The sequence below is a fragment of the Oxyura jamaicensis genome, chromosome 4 (assembly GCF_011077185.1).
Source record: "Oxyura jamaicensis isolate SHBP4307 breed ruddy duck chromosome 4, BPBGC_Ojam_1.0, whole genome shotgun sequence".
In the NCBI taxonomy this organism is placed as follows: Eukaryota; Metazoa; Chordata; class Aves; order Anseriformes; family Anatidae; genus Oxyura; species Oxyura jamaicensis.
The window spans coordinates 65746586-65770270 of NC_048896.1; the positions used below are offsets into that span (position 1 = coordinate 65746586).

The 23685-nt window shown below is 41.1% G+C and overlaps 1 protein-coding gene across 1 annotated transcript in view; it reads left to right on the forward strand.

Annotated features, from left to right (window-relative positions):
* The first annotated feature begins 6 nt into the window (after nt 1–6).
* ANTXR2 (ANTXR cell adhesion molecule 2) overlaps nt 7–23685 on the forward strand; it is a 110961-nt gene continuing 87282 nt past the window's right edge. The window contains exons 1-7 of the mRNA XM_035323979.1: nt 7–158; nt 768–839; nt 3805–3876; nt 9340–9421; nt 10435–10542; nt 10638–10706; nt 11613–11693. Coding sequence (XP_035179870.1) covers nt 13–158; nt 768–839; nt 3805–3876; nt 9340–9421; nt 10435–10542; nt 10638–10706; nt 11613–11693 — 630 coding nt within the window. The 5' untranslated portion in view covers nt 7–12. The remainder of the gene's footprint in view (nt 159–767; nt 840–3804; nt 3877–9339; nt 9422–10434; nt 10543–10637; nt 10707–11612; nt 11694–23685) is intronic.

The window sequence follows — 23685 nt, forward strand, 5'->3', positions numbered from 1 at the left end:
CCTCGAGGCCCCATGGCGGGGCCCGCGCTGCCAACGCCGCCTCCGCCGCCGCTGCTGCTGCTGCTGCTGCTGCTCCCGCTGCCGCCCGCCGCCGCCGCCCCGGCCCCGGAGCAGCCGTCGTGCCACGGCGCCTTCGACATGTACTTCGTGCTGGACAAGTAAGGGCTGCGCGGGGGCTGTGGGGGCGGTAAACGGCCTCCACGCGGGGCTAACGGTCGCCTCACCGAGCTAACGGCCCCCAGACGGGGCTCGCCGCCCCGGCCGGACTAACGGTCCCTACACGGGGCTAACGGTCACCGCACGGGGCTCGCCTCATCGGGCTAACGGTCCCCGCACCGCACTCAACGGCCGCCGCACCGGGCTCACGGTCGCCGCAGAGGCGAGCGGGCAGCGCTGTGTTTGTTTTTTTTTTTTTACTTTATTTATTTATTTATTTATTTATTTATTTATTTTTGTGAGGTAAAAAGGCGTTTTCTGAGTAAAAAAGTGCCGGCGGTGGCCGTTTTTTTTTGGGCAGCTGCCGCCCCTCCCCCGCGGCAGCTGCCGGCTGTGGTGTTTGTGGCGGGGAAGTTTGCGGCGGCCGGGCTCGGCGGCTGCTCGCTGCCCCGCCGGGAGACGGCCCCAAAACCGCGCCCGGGCACTTCCGGGGGGTCCTGAGGGGAGCAAACGGTCCTGGGCGACTGCGTATCGCTGGAAATGCCCCCTTCGTCCCCCCTCCTTTCCATAACTCAGGCTTACACCTCACACGCTTCTGGTTTTCTTTCTAGGTCTGGGAGCGTAGCACAGAACTGGCACGAGATATTTGATTTTGTGCATCAACTGACGGAAAGATTTGTGAGGTGCGTTTTGTTCCTTGCAGTGTCTCTAATTCTGGGATAGCTTGAGAAAGCCCCGTTTTTGTAAGCCCGGTAGATCCCTCTCACAAACACGTTAAGAGTTTGGCTTCTAATGCCCTGATTGCGAGAAAATATTGGAAACTTGCCCTTAATTTTCTCGTGTTTGGAACTCAGTAAAAAGGCGACAGTAAGCATCTTTAAACATTTAAGTCTCTCAAAGTACTTTTAGGGGTGAATTCCTCTTTTTCCGCTTTTATTTTTCCCTGAACCACAGGGAAATATTTCTCATACATATTTTCCCTGAACCACAGGGAGAGATACTTCTCATACAGCATTTCACGTATACTGCTTTTAGAGATCAAGATAAAGATGGCAATCCGATTACACCTCTGTTGGTATGTAAATGTGTGGCGCAGGTGAAAAATGGGGAAGTATCTTTCAAGCTCAGAAAAATACACAGGAAGTTTGTGCCTTGGTAACAGTGTATGTGTCATACGTACATGTAATCAACTTTATGTTTAACTGGCTCGCAGTACTGTCTGGCAAGTAGTGGTGCTGCAGAAATGGCTGTTGTAAACACTGGCTAACTGTACAAACAGCTGAGGGTGACTGGGATGTAGCATCCTGCCTTTTTTTTTTTTTTTTTTTTTTTAAAGAGTGAAACAAAGAAAACCTCCAAGAATACAGAGACAGATGTGGCAGTTTTTGCTCTGGAAAAAGAAATTCAGCATAATCTTGGCTTGCTAATAATAAGGGGATACAAATAGGCTTGCATAATTTAATACAGTGCCTACATCCATCATCTGTAAAGCAAGTCTCATGTTAAACAAATGGCTCACATGAGCTTTTGAAAGTTAATTTGTAAAGTTTATAAGAAAAAGAAGAGAGCCTGGGGACACTGTAGCACCACTTCTTTTTCAACAAGAACTGAAAAATAGATCTGTCCCCCCTAAAAGAGTGGTGCTTGTCCAGTGTAAATCCTTCCATTCACCATCTTTTGCAGCCAAATCAGAATGCCCTCTGCAACAGTTGTGTAGTGGTCTGACTGCATTATCTAAAATAATTTAGTTGGTAAGTTACTGCACTGACCTTACACACCAAAGGAGTGTTAACAACAGTGCAGAGACAGACAACCTAACCTAAGAGCATCTGACCTGGTGTCTGGCTGCTGCATGCTCAATCTTACGTGGCACTAAGCCTTCACAGCAGGACTATCCATTGTTTAGCTCCTGTGGGAGTCTGAGCAGTTCATACTGTGCCCTCTGAGGGCTGATAGGGCCTTTGTGCCCCCTTCAGGCCTCAGTACACTTTTAAACAGGGTACATAGTTGACCCTACCCTTTCTTAAATTGAAGAGAACGGGTGTGGGCAGAACCACAGGGAACCCTTCAGTAGCAGGTTGCTTTGGTCCGCAGCTAAAGTTTTCACCTGAAGAATTAATTCACAGGTGTGTGACCTGTTTGCATCTACTCACCAGTTTGGCTAGCCTGTTGCATGCATGTTTCAGTGAAGCTCTGTTCCTGCCCTCCTCCATCATCCTGGAGTCCAAGTGCTGGGAACACAAAACAGAAATGGGGTGTCTTGCGAAGAGGACAGATTCATGGTTAGTTAGAGGACAGTTCAAGTTAGTTAAGTGGTAACTCTGAGGTTTTTACTTGTAGAGGGTTGCATCTCAAAGAGGGAAGTCTCACATTGCTTGGGCTAGATAGATAGTGATCTAATTCAGACGTGGGGATTTCAGCTGTTTGTTTGGCAGCTGCTTGTGGCAACTAAAACAACTCATAAACCCACAACTTAGATTATAATTTCATTTAGAGCATCTCAGATTTTTTTTTTTAATATATTCAGTACCTCAACAGACTACAAGACTGGATCTTAAATCCAAGTTCTGAGTGGCCAAAGGTTTCCCCAGAACTTTTATTTCCGTGATGTCAATAATTGTAAGTTGCATCACTGATACAACATAACTGAAAATATATAGTCATTTATCTTTACAAGTGTTGTCTTTACTAATATTAACCCAATAAATCAGTGCTGATACACATATATCATGAATTATAAAATTTACCAAATATCTTGTCATGAATAAAAACTCAAGGCAGGTAGGACAGATATTAAAACTTACCTTAGGAAAGTTACTGTCTTGGCCTTCCAGAACATCAGTTCTTAAGAGATTTATTTTTCCACTGATAGTTGGAGTTAACTCCTCATAATCTTGCTAAGAGACAGGTGGGCTTCTCAAAAAACATATATAATTCCTTATTAAAAGTAATTTCATATAGTGTTGCTTTGTACAATGATATTTCCCTGGATGATTTTACAGAGGTCGATCACAAGTGGCACAACTCCATGTCAGAGACAAACATACTAATTCTGAAAGAGTTTGTCATGCCACTTCACTAGAGCTGAAAAAGCCAGACAGTACTGCTGCTTTGATTCTGGTGATTTTATGACCTAAAAGCGTGGTTGGAAATATACTTTGTGTTGAGATCAAACTTTAAGAAGGGGTAACTAAATTGTGCATGTGTCTGCGTTTACTGCTCTGGAGCAACAGCGCACTGTGAGCACATGGCCCTAACTTATTTTTATACCAGCGAGTGATGATGGAAACACAGCTTTTATACTTTGGTAGAAAACAATCTATGAATTTCACATTCAGTTGGGTCACACGAGTTCTTAACTCTTAAGTTCAGCATGTATTGATTTGGAGTTCAGTCAGGAAGAAAAGAAAAATAATTCTAATTCTGCTACTTCATTCTCAATGCATGCCTGGAAAAGGAAACGAGATGGGCAGAAATCCTTCAGTTCCTTTCTCATTCTTGTTTTCTAGTTCAGAAGTGTGTTCTTTGGAAGTTAGAGGATAAAGACAATAGTAATAAATGAGTACATGAATGGAATGCTGTGCATGTGTACATTTCATTTGTCTAAACTGTTGTGTTTTTTTTTTATTCTCTTTCCCCTTCTAAAAGCCCCAAGATGAGATTATCGTTTATCGTGTTTTCCTCCCAGGCACAAGTCATTATGCCATTAACTGGAGACAGGTTAGTGCACTGCTTTTTTAATTCCCTTCTCTCTCTCCCCACCAAGGGCTCTTATTAAATCAGAGGAACAGTAACAGATACTGAACAATAACCGATACCTTTAAGTGGTGGTCAGTCACGTGGCCTCGGTATAGAGTTGGATTTAATTTAGTGAATATCTCAATGGAGAACCTAGTAAAAGGGAAAAGGAGAGGGATGAGAAAAATTCTTGATGTGAATTCTGCTGCTGCTTTGCACACCAACTACGAGTTGATGGTTTTTCATCTCTTGTATGACTCTACACCTTCCTTGACACAACAGGAGAAATTATTTTTGCTTGTACTTCTGTAAAGCAAGGTCTTTAGATAAAAGTTTTCAGTGTTTATGTCCAGGTAAAGCACACAATAGTAATGTTTCCCATTATCTCATATTGTGTATGTTCTAATCATGACTTCAAAAAAAGTTTTAGATGGTAGAGTTTGTGCCACATGAAAGGTGACAGATCTTTGTGACACAATGGGCATGTCTAGAGGTACCTGACCTCTTCCTTTCTGTGGATGTTTTTAAGGGCAATGGAATGCAAGGCTACTCGCTCTGATTTCAAGAGGAAGTAATGATTAGCAGCTATGACAGGTCAGGGATAGGTGATGGGGAAACAGCAGCAAAAAAAAAAATCAGGTAGAGGAGAGATTGTTGCAAAATTAACTACTGAAACCACAGGAACTGGAAACCATATTGTGGAATCCCTTCTTTCAGCAGAGGACAGTTGCAGTGCCCTCAAATCACCTGGGTCCTTCAGAAATCCTTTCAGCCCTGTCAAAACAACACACCCTCAGTCTCCCTTCTGTCCAGAAGCCAAGCCCTATGAACAACTTTTTGGGTTTGGAACATTTGGGTAAATCATTTACAAATCATGTTAATGAACTGTGGCAGGGTGGAAGTGAGCTAGTCCTTCCTTTCTGTTTCCTTTAGTGGAATTGATACAAAACATGATCTGTCCTTTTCATTCAGGTTGGTGGTGTTTTGTTTTTTTAGTAAAGGATACACAATAGCAAGTACAACACTGAAGAGAACTGACCTTGGCAACAGACAAATGTTTTGCCCTATAGAAAAGGAGGCAGACATTCCAGAAGTAGTCTGTCTGAGGACACAGTTCTAAGCCCCAACCTGTTCAAGCACTTCAAAAAGTGGTCTGACTTGAGAACAGCTAAGTGTTTGCACCCCGGCCTGCACTTGGATGCTGGAGCTGCTCTCTGCAGAGAGAGACAAGGTTATAAGCCATTTTTCCAGATGGCTTGAGAGAGGTCAGAAGAGGACATTTAAGCCTGTTCCAAGGACTGCTCAAGTCAATGAGACCCTTTCTCTGGATTTCAATAGGCTCTTAATCCCTGTCAGTAGTCTGTTCCTTATCAAACTCAGAGTCAGCATTGATACCACACAGAGCACTTGGGCAGAGCTCTGGAATTGTGCCACCAGAGCACAAATGCCTTTTTTATCGTTGCGTGCCCATGGCACACTTCAGGCAGTGCAAAGAGTCAAGTTTTTCTCGGAAACCTAGTTTAAAGCATAGAAAGAACCCATTTACGCTCTTGTGGGTTCCTCTGTAGGACTTTTCTTAAATACAAGGTTTGCCAATTGTTTTGCGCATGTTTGGGAGGAATTAAAAGGAAGGTGGAGGGGAGACAGCAGTAACTGTGACCTGACCTTATCTACATGAGTAAGAATGGATAGATAGAGCTGGAACAGCTGCTACTTTAAATATTGAAGTTAAAAATGACTTACAATTTTAACTCCCATTGTTGTGAACAGGAGGTGAGCAGGCTAAGCACAGCACGGTATCAGGGATGGGTGTGCGTGATTATGGGATGTTCCAGCCTTGTTAGTTTACATGCATTTTAGCTTTGCTGGGATGTTTTTCCCCTCACTCACTTGCTAATTCACCAATTAGCAATTTGTGAAACCACAACTCATTCCCAGCAGTTAGTTCAAAGTGGGGAGGCCTTTTTTGTTTAAAAAGCCAAAGCATTCTAATTGTTTGCACAAACTGATTGCTGCTTTTTCCTATATATAAAGCTGTGGATATAAAGAAACCCACACCACAGTACTAACGCCCCTGCATCACCATTTTTTGGCACTATGTGAATAACTGCAAAGAGAAGTCACTGATAACCACAGTACACACAATTCTGTTACAAATACTTGGAACAAAAGTAACACCCAAATGGAAACTACTGTTGTAGAGATGCTCATTTCCCCAGTGAAGTTTGACTGGAAACTGTATACAGACCGGTAAACAAAGATTTGTGCGTTTGCATTTGGGGCTCAGCTATGCTACCACTTTTAAAAAGGCAGCTGCTCAGAAAAGCAGTTACACTTGCAAATGTCAATGTCTTCTGCATTCTCTTTAGCCAGCTGTATGCTGGCCAGCAGAATTTCAGGTTTCTGTAAGCCTGATTCTGTAGCACTTGACTAGTGTCCATGGCCAGAACTAGCTGTGCTGATTCTGTTGGAGATAAAGAAAGATTATGTTACTGAAGGTGGAAAAATCAGACCCTTAAGTACCTGATGCATTACCAACTGCACGTTACCATGATTGTCCATAGCCTGATGGAGTTCACTGAATATTCCTTTGCTGCCCACAGACAAGATGAGTATGACCATCCTGTAACCTAGCAAGACATTTTGGCACATTCAGTCTCTGTCGTGAGAGCAAACTCTGTGCTTTGGTGCAAGAAGCTTGCCAAAGCAGAGCCATTCACAGAGACTGTGTTCTTGCTCCTTATATAAAGTACAGGAAAGTTGGTGCCTATCTGTCTTCTATTCAAAGCACATGTAGGAGTCTTACAATTTGAAGCAAAATAATTATTATTGTTGTATCTAGCTCCCTGTAGTATTTAAGTAAATCTGAATTCTGGAGCATGCTCAGGTAAGGGAAGGTTGCTATGTTTTAATTTACATTAAATTGATTTGTTTGCAAAGCTAGGCTGCTTTGTAATCTCTCTTTACTAAATGGTCTGGTTTAATTTCTAAATGCAGTTCTGCAGCACCCTGTCTTGGGGCATGGAAGGTAGGAGATGAGTTCGCTGTAGACTTTGGCCCAGGCAGGGAGCGGTGTTTGTAGACAGGCCCACGTGCCTCCCAGAGGAATTGGCACAGCCTCCCATGCAGCAAACAAAGCCTCTCCAGCTGGACTGTGTAATGTTGGCACAAGGTCCTGCTTGCTGAGACAGAGCACAGCAGAGGTCCCCAAAGGGCACGGCTCAACCCGGCACCTCTCCTGAGTTCATCTGGGCTGGGCTCTTACCCACAGCTCCTGCTCACGCAAGTTCACAAGATCATCCAAAAGAACCCTTGGATCAAAATGACAAAGTGCTTATAGCCACAATTGCATTTGCCTGCCTGCTACTAGAAGCGTTATCTGAAGTAGCTGCAAAGTTTATAAGAGAGAACAGACAGGGTATGTAAAACAAATTAAATGTGCCTTTTCTAAAAGACAGAGGTGTGATGCTGCACATATGCCAAATGGAGAAGAGATATTAAAATTGTGATTGTTCAGCCCAAACACAGACAGGCTGCAAGTTGCTGATTTTGTTTTGCCTTTTCTACCTTCCTCCCTTGTCTGACTTAAACCACGAAGCCAAAGGCAATCCAGCCTTTATTACCATTATTGAATTGTAGTGCAGTGGTGTCCAGACACCAGGCTGAGGTCATGGTTTTGTTATTTCAGTACAGATGAGCTTCGTATAAAACCAGACCTTCTCTGCAGAGTTTTGTGGCTACGACAACTCTTTATCGAAACTAGGGAGAAGAGAGTTCTGAGAGCACAGCAGTGCAAGAAAGAGGGCTTCCAAGTACTACAGTTGGCTGAGTAGAGGGTCCTGTTACCTCAGAGGTTTAGGCAGAGATGAGCTCCTGTACCCTTCCTACAAATCTCCTGGGTGGGAGTTTTGGCAGGACTTGGCTGATCTCTCTTGATGCTTGTTGGGGGGCATCTGCTTGGGCCACAAGTCCTGCGTTCGCCTTGTGACAGCTGGAGCAGGGCTTACTCCTACCTGACCCCCCCAAGGCAGGGATGGAGCTTCCCTGTGTCTGGCTGGGCTGATCTGGTAACACGTGCCCCAAAAGGGATGGTGACTGATTAAGTTGCAGCTAAAAAAGCTGTTGCTGCCAAAGATTTTCCTGGAACCCCTTGTAGGCAGAGGCCTGGAAACACCAGAGATTTCTGTGTGGCTGGGTCACAAGACATTTTAGATAAATAAAACTGAACTGATTGTACAAAAGCTATTTTTGCAAAATGAAATCTGTTTCAGAAAACTGGGACTTGAGTTGCTGCTTGTTTCTTGGCAGCAGAACGCTAACGCCTGTGATGTGCTGCCACTCATCCTGGCAAGCACTAAGTATGTGGTTTATAATCTGCGTTCATACATAATCAGTTTCAAGTTGTTTCTATAGATGCTGAATATAAAATATTTGGATCAAACAGACTGTATTATCTTACATAACTTGTTCTTCTCCATACATTCAATGAGACATTTTTTATTTTTATTTTTTAATTGTATCAGTTGATCCTGTGATTGGGAGCTTATTGCAGCTAGGGATTGTACTTTGGAACAGAACTTCTAAACATAGAGGAACCCCATCAGCGGAACAAATGCCTAGTGGGTGGCATTCAGGCAGAGCGGCATATGCATTCTTTCTCATTTTTCTTGCCTTAAGGAAAGCTTTCATGCATCCTGCAATGTATTTTCCCTCCATCTCCTCACCCCTGCTTATTTCCTCATTGTAACCTATATTTATTCTATATGTTCTGCCCCATGTCATGTCTTTACTTATTTTTTTTCCTAGGGCAACTTTCTGGGCGGTTCACTGGAACTTTGTTTAAGAATTAAGAACTTCCAGATTTAGTTGGAAAAAATCTTTAACGCTATCCTTACTGCTACTCCCCTTCCTTAGATAAAAGAGGTGCCCCACAAATGCTGCTTTTGCCTATCAATACTGATCTTGTAAAGCAGAATAGTTTAATTATTGCAGTTCTCTCCTACCCTATTAAATAGCCACAGACTGACCAGGATGATTTAACTAGAAATACAACTGCTATTTTAAGGGATTTCCTTTTCTGATTGCAGCGTGACCAGAAGTGAAATCAGTTTAACTGAACGAAGTAAACTTAATAAAAATAATTTTCTTGGGCCATTTTAATGCTGAGGTTTGGTCACTTCTTTGTGGCATCTACTCTGAAACATTTTACCTGAATCCAGCTCTTTGACTCACAGAGGCATGTTCTGTTATTTAGGTTTAAACTGTTAGCACAGTGCTGCTTCTGTTGTGAATATAAGATCTGCCTCCACACAGAGCTAAATGCTGTGTTTTATAGATTTTAATTTCAGGCTTCGTTTATGACAAATGCTAAATTTTTCCATCAATAAAATAACATCTTTCCCCACTGTAAATCAATGCTGAAATCTTTAACCTTTTTGTTTTCAGAGAGAAAATCAAGCAAGGTCTTAAGGATTTGGAGGAGGTGAAACCAGCAGGTGACACATACATACATGAAGGATTAAAACAGGTAGGTTGTACTTATCCTCTTGCAATCAAACATCCTCTGTGTTACCCAAAGGTTGAGAACAATCTGTAACATAAATTGATTGATTTTATGTTCTGGTGAGTTACACTCAAATCTTTCTGGCTCTTTTGTGGTCCCGGGACTGCCCGGACACCAAGCAGATCCCATGCAGGAGGCAGACCGGCCACTGCAGGAATTTGCCATATGCAATTTCTTCAGTTCAATCCTTCGCAGCAGAGAGTGTTTCTTTGTTGTAGATCAAATAGCTGACACAGAATACCAGTTACATGGTAAATACTCACACACAGCTTTGTCGGGCTGCACATATAGCAGTGCCTTCTAAAGAAGGTGTTCATTGACAATTAACAGCACAGATCAGAATTTTAGAACCACTTACAGAATTTTTTTGAACCATTTACATTTTCTTGAGATAAACAGGGAAAGTACACTTGGTCATTTTGCTGAAAGCCTCAAGCCCTGATGGTAAGGAATAAGGTGAGGATCTAAGCTTTCATGGTTATGGATAGAAACTTACTTTCTTCCTTTATGCCTGTAGAGACAAGATTGTAATTATCATCTGTGGGCTGAAAAGCTAGGCAAACAGAAGTTCGTTGCTGTTTAAAAAATGGTAGTGGTAAGCCACTCTTCTTACATCTTGGAACCTTCTGACTGATATTTAAAATCTGTGGGTAGCAGAGAAAACCTTATGGTGGGTTTAAAGAAATGTGAGCTTCAAAAGTCAAAGCATCCATCCTGAAGGAATCAGATTTTTTCAAGAACTGATCAGCTACTGGCCGTAGCACTTCAGAGATGCACTCGCTACTAACTGTAACGTAGTGACAAATGATTTCCTCATTAGTAACATGTAAAAGGAAGGCAGAGGATCGTCAGAAGAGATGGGTTTGAAGATAAAGCAGCATGTTGTTTCAAATGCCATGTTAGCTTAGAAGAGACATCTTGGTTAGAAGTTCAGATATAATTTTAAGTTTGATAAATATATATTTTTTTATTTTCAGGCCAACGAGCAAATTAAGAAACAAGGAGCATCAAAGTTTTCTAGTATCATCATTGCATTGACAGATGGCAAGCTAGATGGCCAGATTCCCTTGTATGCAGAGAAGGAGGTGAGCACTAGGTGAAAATGCACGTTGTATTCTGAAGAGCTTGTGTTGCCTTTTGACTGAAGAAATACTTAATCCTCTCTTCTATTTCCCGACAGGCAAAGATATCCAGAAATCTGGGTGCTAGAGTTTACTGTGTTGGTGTCCTCGATTTTGTGCAACAACAGGTAAGAACGTTACTATTTTAGATTATTAGGCCATACCTTGTTACAGGGTTTTACATGTTTCATGTTAAATAATATATAAATAAATTTTACTTACATTAGGAAGTACAATATTTTCTCTGGCTCAGGAAGCAGACACTCAAATGCATATACAGGCATGAACAGAATGTGCGGGTGGCACTTCTGATGCAGAAAAAAACTGCCAGAAATACCCTCGCTACCTTGTATCTGCCTGCAGCAAGGGACATAGGGAAAACCTTCCATTAAGACAGTAACCAGATTAGGCTGCAGCTTGCATTAACTGCATAGCTATAGACAAGCTTTAAGCAGAACATGTAACAACCTTATGAAAAGGATAAAAGATTATTTTTTTTTTTTAAAAAAAGGATCGATGTCTTTCGCCAATTAAAAGCTCTTCCAGATCTGCCATTCTCTGCCAGAGCTGTCCTAATCATCCCTGTAGCTACTTCTGTAGTGTGAACGTGACTTAAAGGGAGCAGTGCACAAGAGATGCTTTACTATAATAAAGGCATGTAGAAAGGCTTTTTAATGTAAGGCAGAGTGAAGAAAGAAAGTAACTTTGGAAAGAGATGCAGAATTACTGCTGAAATACAGGCCCTAAAAGCCTTTTTTTTTTTTTTTTTTTTTTTTTACTGTCGTTGTTTGACATGATGGATAGCTACTACACCATTTTGTTATCTGCAATAGGTTCTCACAGATTCTCCCATTTAGAAAAAACATGGGTAGTTTCTTCAAGAGAGGGAACCCAATTTTTTCCTTCTCTTTGCAGAGTTATGAAAGGTGTGTATTTTTTTTTGTACATCTGTTTATATTTTAAGGCTCAAAAGTCATTTAAAGAGCTTCATTTGCCAAGTGATTCATGTGTTTCCATGTGTTTTCTCTTCAAAGCTTGAAAAAATTGCTGACACAAAAGAGCAAGTCTTCCCTGTCACTGGAGGATTCCAAGCACTTAAGGGGATCATCAATTCTGTGAGTATCAGGCAATAAGTTGAACATTTCCTGAAGATAATAGCATACTCTCCACTTCCACTTGCTCCTCCAAGCAGAATTGGTTCCTAAATGTGTAATACCAATATATTGTGCTCTACACACAGAGATGCAGTTGTGTAAATAAACATTGCCTGCTGCTCCTGCAATTTTTAATGCAAAGACCTCGTATAGAGTCTGATAGCTCCCAGCTCTATAAAGTACAGTGGGTTTGAGGAAGTTGGCATTGAGGAATGGCTGCTACAGGCTTAATCTAAAACAAGTTGAGACTTCTACTCCAACAGAGTTGAGAACAACTGGTTAAAGTTATTAAGAATGAGTGACAAATATATATTACAAAAATCTTGGTATACTGAGAAGCATTCTAAATATATACGTTAGCCTTGACATTAATTGCTTGTTTTTCTTGTAAGTAATGAGGCTTTCAGTTCCTTTTTTTTTTTTTTTTCCACTCAACATGCCATGACAAACTCCCATCAGTGAGATGGGGCCCTTCAACTGCTTACCCTGATTTGCAAGCAAGAATCAAAGCAAGAGGAACATTTAGTTTGTGGTCAGGGGCGTACAGTTTTGTAGCTACGTTTAAAGCAGACACCTTAGGTTGAAAGGACCTAATTTATTTGCCTTGTACTTTAGCTAAAGGTCACGTGCCTTTCACAAGGTTAAGCGTGCTGCTGCTGCACATAAGCAGCAAAAAAGGAAAAAAGTTTACTGTCAAGTCAAAACCAACAATGAAACCCTTTTTCTGAGAGTTATAATTCATTTCCTTTTCCTTTTTTTTTCCTCTATTTTAAATAAATGAAGGATACTACTCACATACAGGATATTATGCAGTCATGAATTTATCACTTCCCTTGAATAGTGTGTTTTTTGTGGAAGTTAACGGCATCATGAAACAACTTTTTTTCCTTCTTATTGCTTAAAATAAATGCAATTCAAGAAGCTTCCTTGCACATTCTAAAGAGAGATAATCAACCTTTTCATGCAGTGACATTTATTTTCCTGAAATTATATACACCCCATGTGGTACTCCTTTTTTTAAATCTCAATCTATGCCATTTTAAATACTTAAACAAATCAGTTCTTCTGCTAGTACAAAGCAATGCAACATTTGAAGCTACCAGATAAAGACTTATCTATAAGAACAAAATATTTAGTCCCGATTCATTAAGCAAATACATTTCCAGTGGTTCTAAATCTGAAAATGCATATGTCAATGTAGAACTAGGTAAAGGAAGAAGACATCAGCATTTGGAGTGTCCTTTCAAACAAGAGTCACTGACCTGCAGGTTGGACCCTTCAATGAGTTGGATTTCTCCACTCTTCTTGCTCTTTGAGAAGGCAACAGGAGTACAATTTCTTGAGATTTCTGAAGAGCTCAGCTTGAGAATTCTGTAATTAAAATATACAGAAGGTTAGTGTATCCTGCACGCTGTCTGACATTCCCTTATTTTTCATCAGTGTGGTTCTGGGCAGTCTCAGACTATTTGTCTTGTTCCTCCCAGAAGCTTTCAAGCACTGTCTTTTTATGTGGACAGAGTCAGTTTGGCAGATGGCTTTTGCACAAGCTTCAGTCCACCTTCTTCTGGCACTCATGAAAATCCCAGGTGTAAACATAGCAGATGTATGCATATCATGGCTGTAGAGCAAAGATGCACCTAATTGCAGCACCTTGTTTTTAAGGGAATAGTTTAGGACAGGGACTGTGCAGAAACAGCAAACTTAAAGGAAACTGTTCTATAGCTTAAACATAGCCTGCTCTTTACACTGTGACTTAACTCTGGAATTGTTTAGCAGATTGTAGCTGTAACAGACATTTCAACATGCAGCTTGCTGCTTATTTCTGTCCTTAAAAAGACTATGTTGTGGCTTTCTGGGCCTATAGAAAATGTTGTAATTGATAACAAAGGAGCATGAGAAAACTTCTCCAGTAGGAAAGATATCAACTTGCTTCAGTCTTTGATTAATCAGTCTCATTTGTTTGGATAACTGATCACACAAAAACAGTGTTAGAACTGTGATACCTTCTGAGCGCTTTTAGGGGCTTGAATATTGTTTCCAGCTTCCTGAAAAGCACAGAATCTAACCGGAGTTTCGTTTTCCTGTCACGACATTTAAGACTCTCCTTTTCTCTAGTAAAGCACTTTAAACGTATTTGTTGGAAGCAGCTGGAGTATGACACATTGCCATCATCCTTGTTTTTACCACCATGTGTGGAGGGAAATATCTATAGTTTTTCTTCCCTGTTTCATTAATGCACATGGTGGCCACATTACCATGATTGTTTAGTATGCTGTAGTTATAACTCAATTTCCATTGAAAGGGTTTTGACTGATTGTGACAATTCATTCTCATTGCATTATAAAATCGATAAGCAAGATCTAATCAAATACAAAATAGTCACAGTTTTCCTTATTATGCACAATTATAAATCCATTTCAATTTGCAAGTTAGCTAAAGAACACAGGCTGAAAGAGACACACTGTCATAAAAGGGAAGTATAATTTCAAAAGAGACAAAGAGGAAATAACCAAGTCACAAACATGCAGAAGTATTGCTCGAAGTGCAGCATCAAAGGTGCAGTTCTGAAACCTCTGTTAACATTATTTAACATTTCTTGTTAAAAAAAAAAAAGTACTGTTTACAGAAATAGCAGTGACCCAGCAATTAAAACCCTCAAGCTAAACTACAACAACAACAAAAAACATTCAGTAGGAATTGTAGGAGGAGCTTCTACTACATTAGTCTTTACTGCACTCTCTGCTGCAAATTTTTGGCTGCTCTGATTTTATACTTCTGGTAAATTGACAGAATGTTGAACAGGTCATCTTCATTTGTTGGTGGAAAAAAGCAACAAGCTTTATCTTACAGGATCTACTACAACCTGCTTTGCTTCTGCAGTTGCTTGCGGTCTAAGAAATTATTACAATTTATTTTCTTTGGACAGATGCACGAAATATGTTTAATGATGACCATGGATTAATGTTTAAGACCCCTGGAGATTTAGAGAAAACTTAGCTCAAATTTTGAAAGCTTGTATTGTGTTTTGACCTTCTTACTTCTGATAAAAAGGCCAGTGAAATTTCAAGGATTTAAGCACCTCCACATTGTGTTGCGTTTCTTTCAAGTAATACTGACAAACGATTAAAAACTCCTCACAGACTTCTTTAAGTCTGTTTTTTGAAGTTTCCAGCTCTTCTGGTATTGCTAGTATCTAACTTTATCAAGTAGTGACTGAACAGCATGGTCAGAGTAAATAAATCTGAGTAGAAGTGTAGAGCTTAAAAGAAAAACACTGAAGGCAAGTTATTATGCTATCAGGAGCAGTTTACTGATGCAGTTTGGCTGATAATTACATGGAGTATGGCCTCACGAGCAATGCATAGCGGTGTCAACTGAAAGGATTTCAGACTGCACAATTCATATCAGCATGTGACAGTTCAGTACTATATAAGACAATAAAACTGTTCTTTTTCCCCTTCTCCTCCCCTATATTATTTAGGTTAAACTTTTGTTGTTGTTGAATTTATATTTGAAGAACCATTTAGGAAGTTTCCATTTTCATTGTTAGGACTGAGTCAGTCTGTCATAATCAAACTACCACCTTCCTAAATAGCTTTGGGGGAGGCTGGTGAGGATGCACTTGTCTATACAGCTATCAGGCACACGGGTACTGAGCAGCTTTGGGAGGAGATTAGCAGAGTCAGGACCCAGTCTGTAAGCAAGCTAACTCAAGGGTGCCTCAATTGCATCTTGCCACGTATAGTCCTGAACCAGAACCTTTATTGAGAGAAACACTGTGGAGACTTTGTCCTCATTAAATAGCTCAGACACTCCAAATTTCTCTGAAGAATCAGTTTCCACAAAGTGACTGGGGACTGTGGGACTGGCAGCCTGGAAAAATTTGTGAAACCTATCAGGCATCAGGTTAACTTCCCTGTAATGCAGGAACAGTACTGGACTCTGTAAAGCACACGAGCAAAAGATGCCTTTATTCATGGAAGCAGGAAATTTTGCAGTTATGAACACTTATTTCATCATTTAGGAAATGAAAGTTATAGGAACAGTGAGAATAAGTGATTAAATTAAGGTTCTGGGAGCCAGGATGCTGCTGCCATTTGAATGAAACACATCGAGCATTACAGTGGACAATAAGGTCTTTGCTCCCTTGCTGGAAAGCTCCACATGTTTTCTAGCACCCTGTCTGCTTCTCTGCCCTAACCCATCTGTATTTGACTGTGTATTTGAATGCAGGGGCAGTATGTGGTACAGTCAGCCTTCCCTGCTTCTGTTGTGCATGTTACACCTGCTGGCAGGCTTGTCTTTGGAAGATTGTTACCCCATTATTATTATTTTTTTTTTAATCAGGCTGAAGTTCCTGCCTGCCTGCAATACCCCCATACAGCTCCACTGTCAATCAGTATGGCATTTGATTTCCAGTTGTTCCTACAATATTTTCATATTTTGCCCGTTTTCATGACACGTTTCTGTGCTTGTGGTTCACACAGCTAGGCAAGTCAGAATTGCTTTTATGTGCCCCATTCTGAAAAGCAAGAAGAGATAATGATCTCTGCTTCCTCTTCCCCTTACACAAACACAAGTCCTACCGATTTATGAAAGTTGTCTGGTTGTCTCTGCAGGCAGAACTGGACAAGGCCTGTAAGAAGGTAAATTAATGGAGCTCGCTTCAGTAACATTATTACAATACATGGCAGCTAGAAGTAGACTTCAAAACATTTTTGTATTAAAGTGAGTTGGCAGCACTTAATGCTTGAAGTTAAAATATATTTTGTATTTCAGAAATCCCTCAGAACTAGTTAGTACGACTACAGGATCTTGACACATGGAGAACTTGAGAGGAAATAGTTTAAAAAACATTTCTGTCTAGAATTGTTTTACCTTGCATTGTTACTAAAATTTATTGAGAATTCTACCTGAAAGGTATTAGAAATACAAGTGTTTATCTCTTTTTGTGGGTGCTCAGTTTTGAATTGGGCATTTTAGGTACAACCATCCTTAAACACAGTGGGGGGAAAAAACAAACAAACAAAAAAAAACTGATCAAGGCATATAAGCTGAGCACTTGCATTAGGTAGAAGAATTTTTATTGCACATCTGAAGCTAAATTGGTTCTAAGTTGGCAAAGCCTATCATGGGAAAAAAAATCTAGTTCTTAACACAAAGTTGTAACTTGATCAAAAAACAATTGGAAATTCACAGTTAATATTGCAACCAAATGAAAGACTCGTTAGGTCTTGAACTTGAGCATAGGTGTGGGGCAAGGTACTCATTGTCTGGACAACCTACCTACAGCTGTACCTTGCCTACTGCCTTCAGCTCTATAAATCCCTTGACTGGAAGGGTATTGACAGAAATAGGAAGAAGGTCAGTTAGCCGTTAGATGAAGAGACAGGACAACAGGAAGGAACAGTTCTTGGAAGAACAGAGTAATACATCTATCAGTAGTGCTTATACCAAATGCTTTTTGTGGAAATGCTGGCACTGAAATTAGTTGCACCACTTGCTGCCTGGCACCTTACCCCATGCAGTGAAGATTCCTCAGGTTATTCATGTACCCACCTCTCCTGGGAGAGAGGAGATCTCAGTGTCTGTGGGATGTCAAATCGAACACCAAAGCAGGGTTACTTTGAACCATAAAAGGAGCATACTAGGAACACAAAAATTGAACAAAGGCTGTAATGTATCCAGGGTCCTTTAAAATAAACGTATTCTTAACATAACCAGAGGCAGATTCCTGCTCAAGTGGTATGAGAAGGCAGCACTATAAAAATCTTACTGCCTAATTGTAAAAACTCTTTCCAGTAAAAGTCTTGTTGATAACATAGAGAAAGCTGCTCTGATTGTAAAGAACAGACAGTAAAAGCCCTCTGGAAAAGTTACGGAATACCTGGGGGATTTGTGTCAGTTGGATGGTTCCTGTGCCCATCTCTGCATGACAATGCATTCCTGCCATTAGGGTTGTACAGACTCTGCACAGCTAGGCTAGTAGGGCCCAAGTGGACCCCTATATAAAGCACCTGCAGCAGTGGCAGACAACAGCTCTGAACACCTGACTTGTCACTTGAGTTCTTGAATGCCATGACAGGTGTTGTTACTGCACTCGTGCCTCAGCATTTCAGCAGCAAAAGGGATCACACAGGCTTTTGATGAGATTTTGTGAGAAGTCAGCCTGTTCCTGCACACCTCCCAGCCTATCCCAAAATCAACAGGGAGACAGAGGCATTGTGGGGGTAAGCGACACACATTGCAGGGTGAGTTGGAGCCAGTGGAGAGAAGAGAGCAAAAGTCTAACAAGCGGCAGCCAACTACACTGAGAGTAGGCAACAGCTCTTTGACCTTAAGAATGATTTTAGGCCATTAGGTTCGTAAACCCCATTGCAATTAGTTCGCAAAAACATGCTCCAGCCTCACTTCATCAGCCTCTGAAACCTGCATTAGGTATGCTACCAGTAGGACTTCCTTGCTCTGTGCTGGCTTTTGTGCTGGTGCGGTCCTAAGTTACTACTGGTCCTCAGTTCTTAAATTGAGCTAGTAATACCGGCATTTACTGAGCCATTTCTGTCTGAATTGCTCCTCTCTCACTGGCCAAAACTGCAAGCAATTTGATTATTGATTAGTAATAAGGAACTAAATTATTTTGAAGTAGTCAATACTTTTGCTCCAAGCTGGCTCAGCAGACTAGAGCTGAAATTCCTCCCTTGTTTACCTTGCTTGGAACACACCAACACTCCCCTCCCGGCTTTTTCCTTACATTACACCTTGAGCTATGCATGAGGGGAGAAGGGCTGGCAAAGGGATTTCATGCTGTGAAGACCCTTAAAGAGCAACATCAGCTTAAACAGCTCATTATCAATTATACATCAACTTAATTGGATCATTTCCTGTAGGAAGAAAATATGCTCAGTTTATACACCGGGAATCCAGGAAGCCAACTATTAAATGTTTAAGGAGATGGGGGGGAGGAGAAACGCAACAAGTTATCATTAAAAGAATTACTCTGATTAAATCAGTCATCCTCTTTAATCCACTTGGATGCTCTAATATTCAAGCTGCACTCAGTGCAAGCATGAGAGCTACCGTTGTGCTATGTTTTCCATGTGATTGAGACTGAGTAGATAGTTTGGGGAATTACTGCGTGTAGTTGTTAAAGGGACTCAATGGCCTGGAATTGAACGTGTTCTGCTCTACCCTTCACTGCTGTGCAGCCCTTAATTTGACGTGCTCTGACATATTACCAACCCTATAATGTTCTCCTGGAGAACAGAGAGATGGAGAAGCCAGCAACCTAACTGACATGGCTCTGCTTTTCGTGAGCACAAGCATGCCTTGTGATTCGGATGAGACTCGTCAGCTCTTCTGCATGGCTATCAGTTCTGTTACATAAGAAGCACTGTAAAACTTGCTGAAAATGAAGCACAACTCCAACTACAATCTAGTGTTTCCTTAGCAATAAGTTTCTGAGACAGATTTTCCTTTTTTTTTTTTTTTTTTTTTTTTGAAAAAAAAAGAGCCTAAACAACTTCTTTCCTGTTATGGAAAATAACAGTTTGTCTCAATTCTTACTTACATTACTTGATAAGTAATGGCCTTGGGGTTGTTTTTAGTAATTTGGGGGTAAAGGTTCTGATGCTGTTAAAATACGCATCTCTTCCGACCTGCAGTTTTGTCATCTACATTCGGTTTACTCAGCGACTGCAAATGAGGCACTGCTTAGACATTGTATAATTAGAATATTCTCACTAACCTGACACTGCACCAGGCTGCTCTCTCTGATGGTTATTCTATGCAAGACCATATGTCTCAGGGATTTTTTTTTTTTAATTTCAGTGGGGGACAGGATAGCAACCCTTCCCCCACATCCTTTCCTGTTGCACTTTGTCTGCAGCAGTGCCGAGCACCGTCAGGAAGTAGGCTGAAATTGGCAGCAAGTCCAAGTTAAGAGCACAGATGTTTGGCAGCAGACAGAAGTAGGTCCCCATTGTGTACAGCACTGCTGCAGTTGCTTTGCCATCACTTCATTGGAGAGAAGCATCAAAATCGTGTTTCCTATGAAAGGATTTGCTTGATTTCAAGTGATATTGACTAGATTGCCTTCCATCTAGTGCCTCATGGCTTTCCTCAGGAATTTGCACAAGGGTGTGGTTATGTGCAGCGAAAGATGTGGCTTGCTTTAACGCTGTAATGACGTGATGCAGTAGCATCCTGTAGATTTGGTATGGAATTACACTTTGCATATGGATCCCACTTGTCCTGTCTTCCTCTTTTTAAAAAAATTTAATTAAGATCATGAAGACCCAGACCTTGTAACACTATCTGAAACATTTCAAGATTTAATTTCGGAAACATGCAATTTGCTTCCAGAAGTTTAACCATTAGCTGCTGCATGGAGAAATCAGCCTGTCTAGAGAGTAGTCTTGTTAAAGAGACTAAAGAGACTGTTTCTGACTCACGTATTTTAAATGCGATTAAGGCTACTCAGGTGTAACCGGTGAAATCAAAAGACTATACTTACTTCCATTTGGTCTTGTGACCTACTTCAGGCCTTTAACCTTAAAGCATAACTGTACCACAGTATGAAGGGGGGGAAAACCAACAACTTGTAAGAGAGAGAGAGAGAAATCTTTAGCAATACCCAAACGCGTAAGACCCAAGTTCTTACCACCCTAATTTCACATGTTCACTTCTGCACACTGCAACACTCAGCTCAGTAGGAAAATAACTGCTCTATGAACAGTCAGCACTTCAGTCTCTAGAAGAAAAAAGCAAGTTAGCCCACTGCTCCGCTGAAATACTTCCTGCCTAACTTTCACTTTATTTTCACTGCCTCAGCAATAGTGGAAAAAAAGTTTTCAGTTATAGGAGGAAAAAAAGAGTTTCCAATAGAGCTTTTAAATGACTCATTTAAAAATAAAAACACATGGAAACATGGGTTAAGCCCAGTCTTTATGCAACCAATCAGAACAAACAAAGCAAAGTCATATTAGGAACTAAACCAACCACTTCTGTGATCTCTAGTACAATTGGTTCTTCTTGACTTGGTCTGGCCAGACAGGCCCTTCGCCCAACCTAGCTGGAAATGACTAAACCAAACAATAGTACAACAGTGTTTTCATTACAAATTCTTCTAAACTTTTTTTTACAGCTCCAAGCTAGGACAAAGCTCAAGAAGGTATTAACTTACCCAAGAAGGGACTAACTCGGGCGCTTTGTTCCACAGCCTCACTTTCACACAGCTCTAACCCCCTCTTTCTACACCTCTTTTATGTATGCTGCTACAAAAACTGCTGCCTGCCTCTTAACAACCTTTGCACTCCAGCAGCTTTATTCCTGCCTACCACCTATGTAGCTGCTCTCCAAGCACCAGCTAGCTGTACAGCACTCCCTGATTAGCAGTTAGTGGGAGACAAAAGGTAGGGCAGTCCCTAATCAGCAAACAGCTAACACAACTTCAGTGTTGCAGCTGGCAATCAGAAAGCTTTGCCTGCATGCACAGATCCAACTGAGACTAGTCATGCTAAAGTTACTTTTAAGTGCTATTTTGCTGTCAGGGCCCCTCACAGATGCTGTTTGCAAGTTAGCTGTCGTGTGTAGCATCTTCTTTCCTCACCTATCCCTTCCCTTTCAGTACATTTAAAATAATTACCAATGTTCTGCAGCAACAATTACAGGGTTGCAGGTGGCTGACTAGTACCATATGTGTACCACTACATCTTGGTCAAAGGGGGAAGTGAAGGAGGTGCAGCTCTTCCTGATGTAGGTGTCGTATATAACTGAGAGATGTACTTGGTATGTTGTATGAAGAAAGGCACAGTTGTCTCTGCATCAAACTGTGAACATGGCTTCTCCAGTTTCAGTTCTATTTGTGGTTTGCCGTGGACCTAAATCTGCTTTCCTCACAATTATTTCTGGTTTGCTCACTATGTTGTGTTTATAGCATTGTTAAAGAAAATGAAGAACTCTGTCAGAAAGAAAGGAAAGTAAAGGGGTGTAAATCTATAGAAAAGCCAGTATTTGGAGTTTGCTAGTAAACTAGCATTCAAAGCTTTTTCAGCACTCTTTTGCCATGTTTCCGAATTGTACAGCACACATTTTGCAGCAAGCGTACACATGACTGGCTGGCAGAATGTCAACAGGCAGTGCTCCAGGCTGCAGGCTCAGAGTGCAATGAGCAGGAGCTCATACTACTGCAAATATATTTTTGCACGCTCACTGTGAAAGTGATTATCTTGCACTGTCAGCATATCTTTCTCGTGGCTTGTCAAATGCAAATATAGCAAATGAGATTGTTCTTAAAAGGTAAACATTTTTCCTGTTCAGAACTTGGTTCTGGAGAAGCAAATTAGATGCATTTGTTTTACTACTGTACGTAGAGTTCATGGAACTGTCTCTGGAAATCCTTTGTTCAAAATTATTCATCTGCCACGTGTGATCAAAATTGTCAAAAAACTCTTCCTCCAGCACTTCGTGCCTATGCTCATCTTGGAACCAGGAAGCAGATACTTTACACATCCGTTTATCATTTTCTGGTTTCTAGACTTGAAAATTGATGTGGTGGTTCAGTAAAGACTCCAGCTGTGCTGATGACCTACCCCAAATCCCGAACTCCATCTATGGTTCTGGGGAGGAACAGATGCCATGAGAGTTATGATTTATGGTGCTACTTGCTGCCAAAAACTTTTGAACTGCATGCTGGGGCTAAGCAAAATCGAATGATGCTGTGAAATGAATTGACACTTAGCATATTTTGTTAATTGTCAATGTACAGTTGGGTTGCTCATGGCTCGTTACTAGTGCATTGTTTTCGCAATTTCTTGGAACGTGAAATTCATTAAAGTGCTGGAAGGGAAAATCGTTGTTTTAGCCCATGCATAGCACTGTACCGCATGGTACGGCTCTGTTACGCAGTATGTTCCAAGGATATGGTAGGCAAAATACTTACAGAGCTGCAAGAGCTGTACAGTTCAAATTCCCAGAACTTTCAGAGGCAGCAGCAAGGATGAAAAGTGAGTCAAAGCAGACCTGGTCCCAGTGTGTGACAAGTTAAAGAGACAGTGGAAGATGCAGGAGGCAGGCTTTCTATGGGAATAAATGTTTGCATAAAGCAGGGGCAAGACCTGTGACAAGACAAAATTTATAAACAGAGGTGGAGTCTGCAAAGCATATAAGCAGTGGTGAGACTTATTTCATCCAGTTATTTGGCTTTTTCTAATTTATTGCAAGGACACATGCTTTTTCTATGCTAATGTAATTATCTGCGTAGCTGTATTGTTTCTGCAGCTTAAATAATTCTAACAAAACACAATTCTCTTTTTAATTCAGACACCTGCAGGTCAGAAACTAGCACTGTTTCTGTAAAACATTTCTAATTGAATCAAATGCTAAACCACTTACTTATAAAGGAGGCAGTGCAGTTTATATCAGCCTTCAGGAATCTTCTAGTGGGAAACACACTGAAATCCTGGCCACCTGCGTGGATTGATGGGGCTTTTAAGTACTGATTAACAGACAGGTTGCTCAGATGGAAATTGATGAGGTGAACAGCAATCCCACCTTGAGAAGCTGGCAGGGATTTCTACAACTGTTTTGAGACATTTACATATACGCTAAACCTCCAAAATAGCTTGAGGGGTGGAGATACGTGACAAATCAGACAACGTAGAACTTCAGATGAAAACCCAAATGCCAGTTAGCTGGTTCAGGAGCTAAACACTTACAGTGTTGTACCATTGCTATACCATTAGCTGTAAGTGAGCCCAGTAAACAGGGTGTGATAAGAACAGTGGAGTATGTAGAGGATCCTCTAAATGAGAGAGCCTCTAACAGCTGCCAGATAGTACAGAACTGTTGTGGAAGGAAGCTGAATCTCATGTTCTGCAAGGGACATCAAAGCCTTTATCCAGCCATGGACTTCTCTGTTAGGCAGGATCACATCCTACATTCAAATGAACATCCA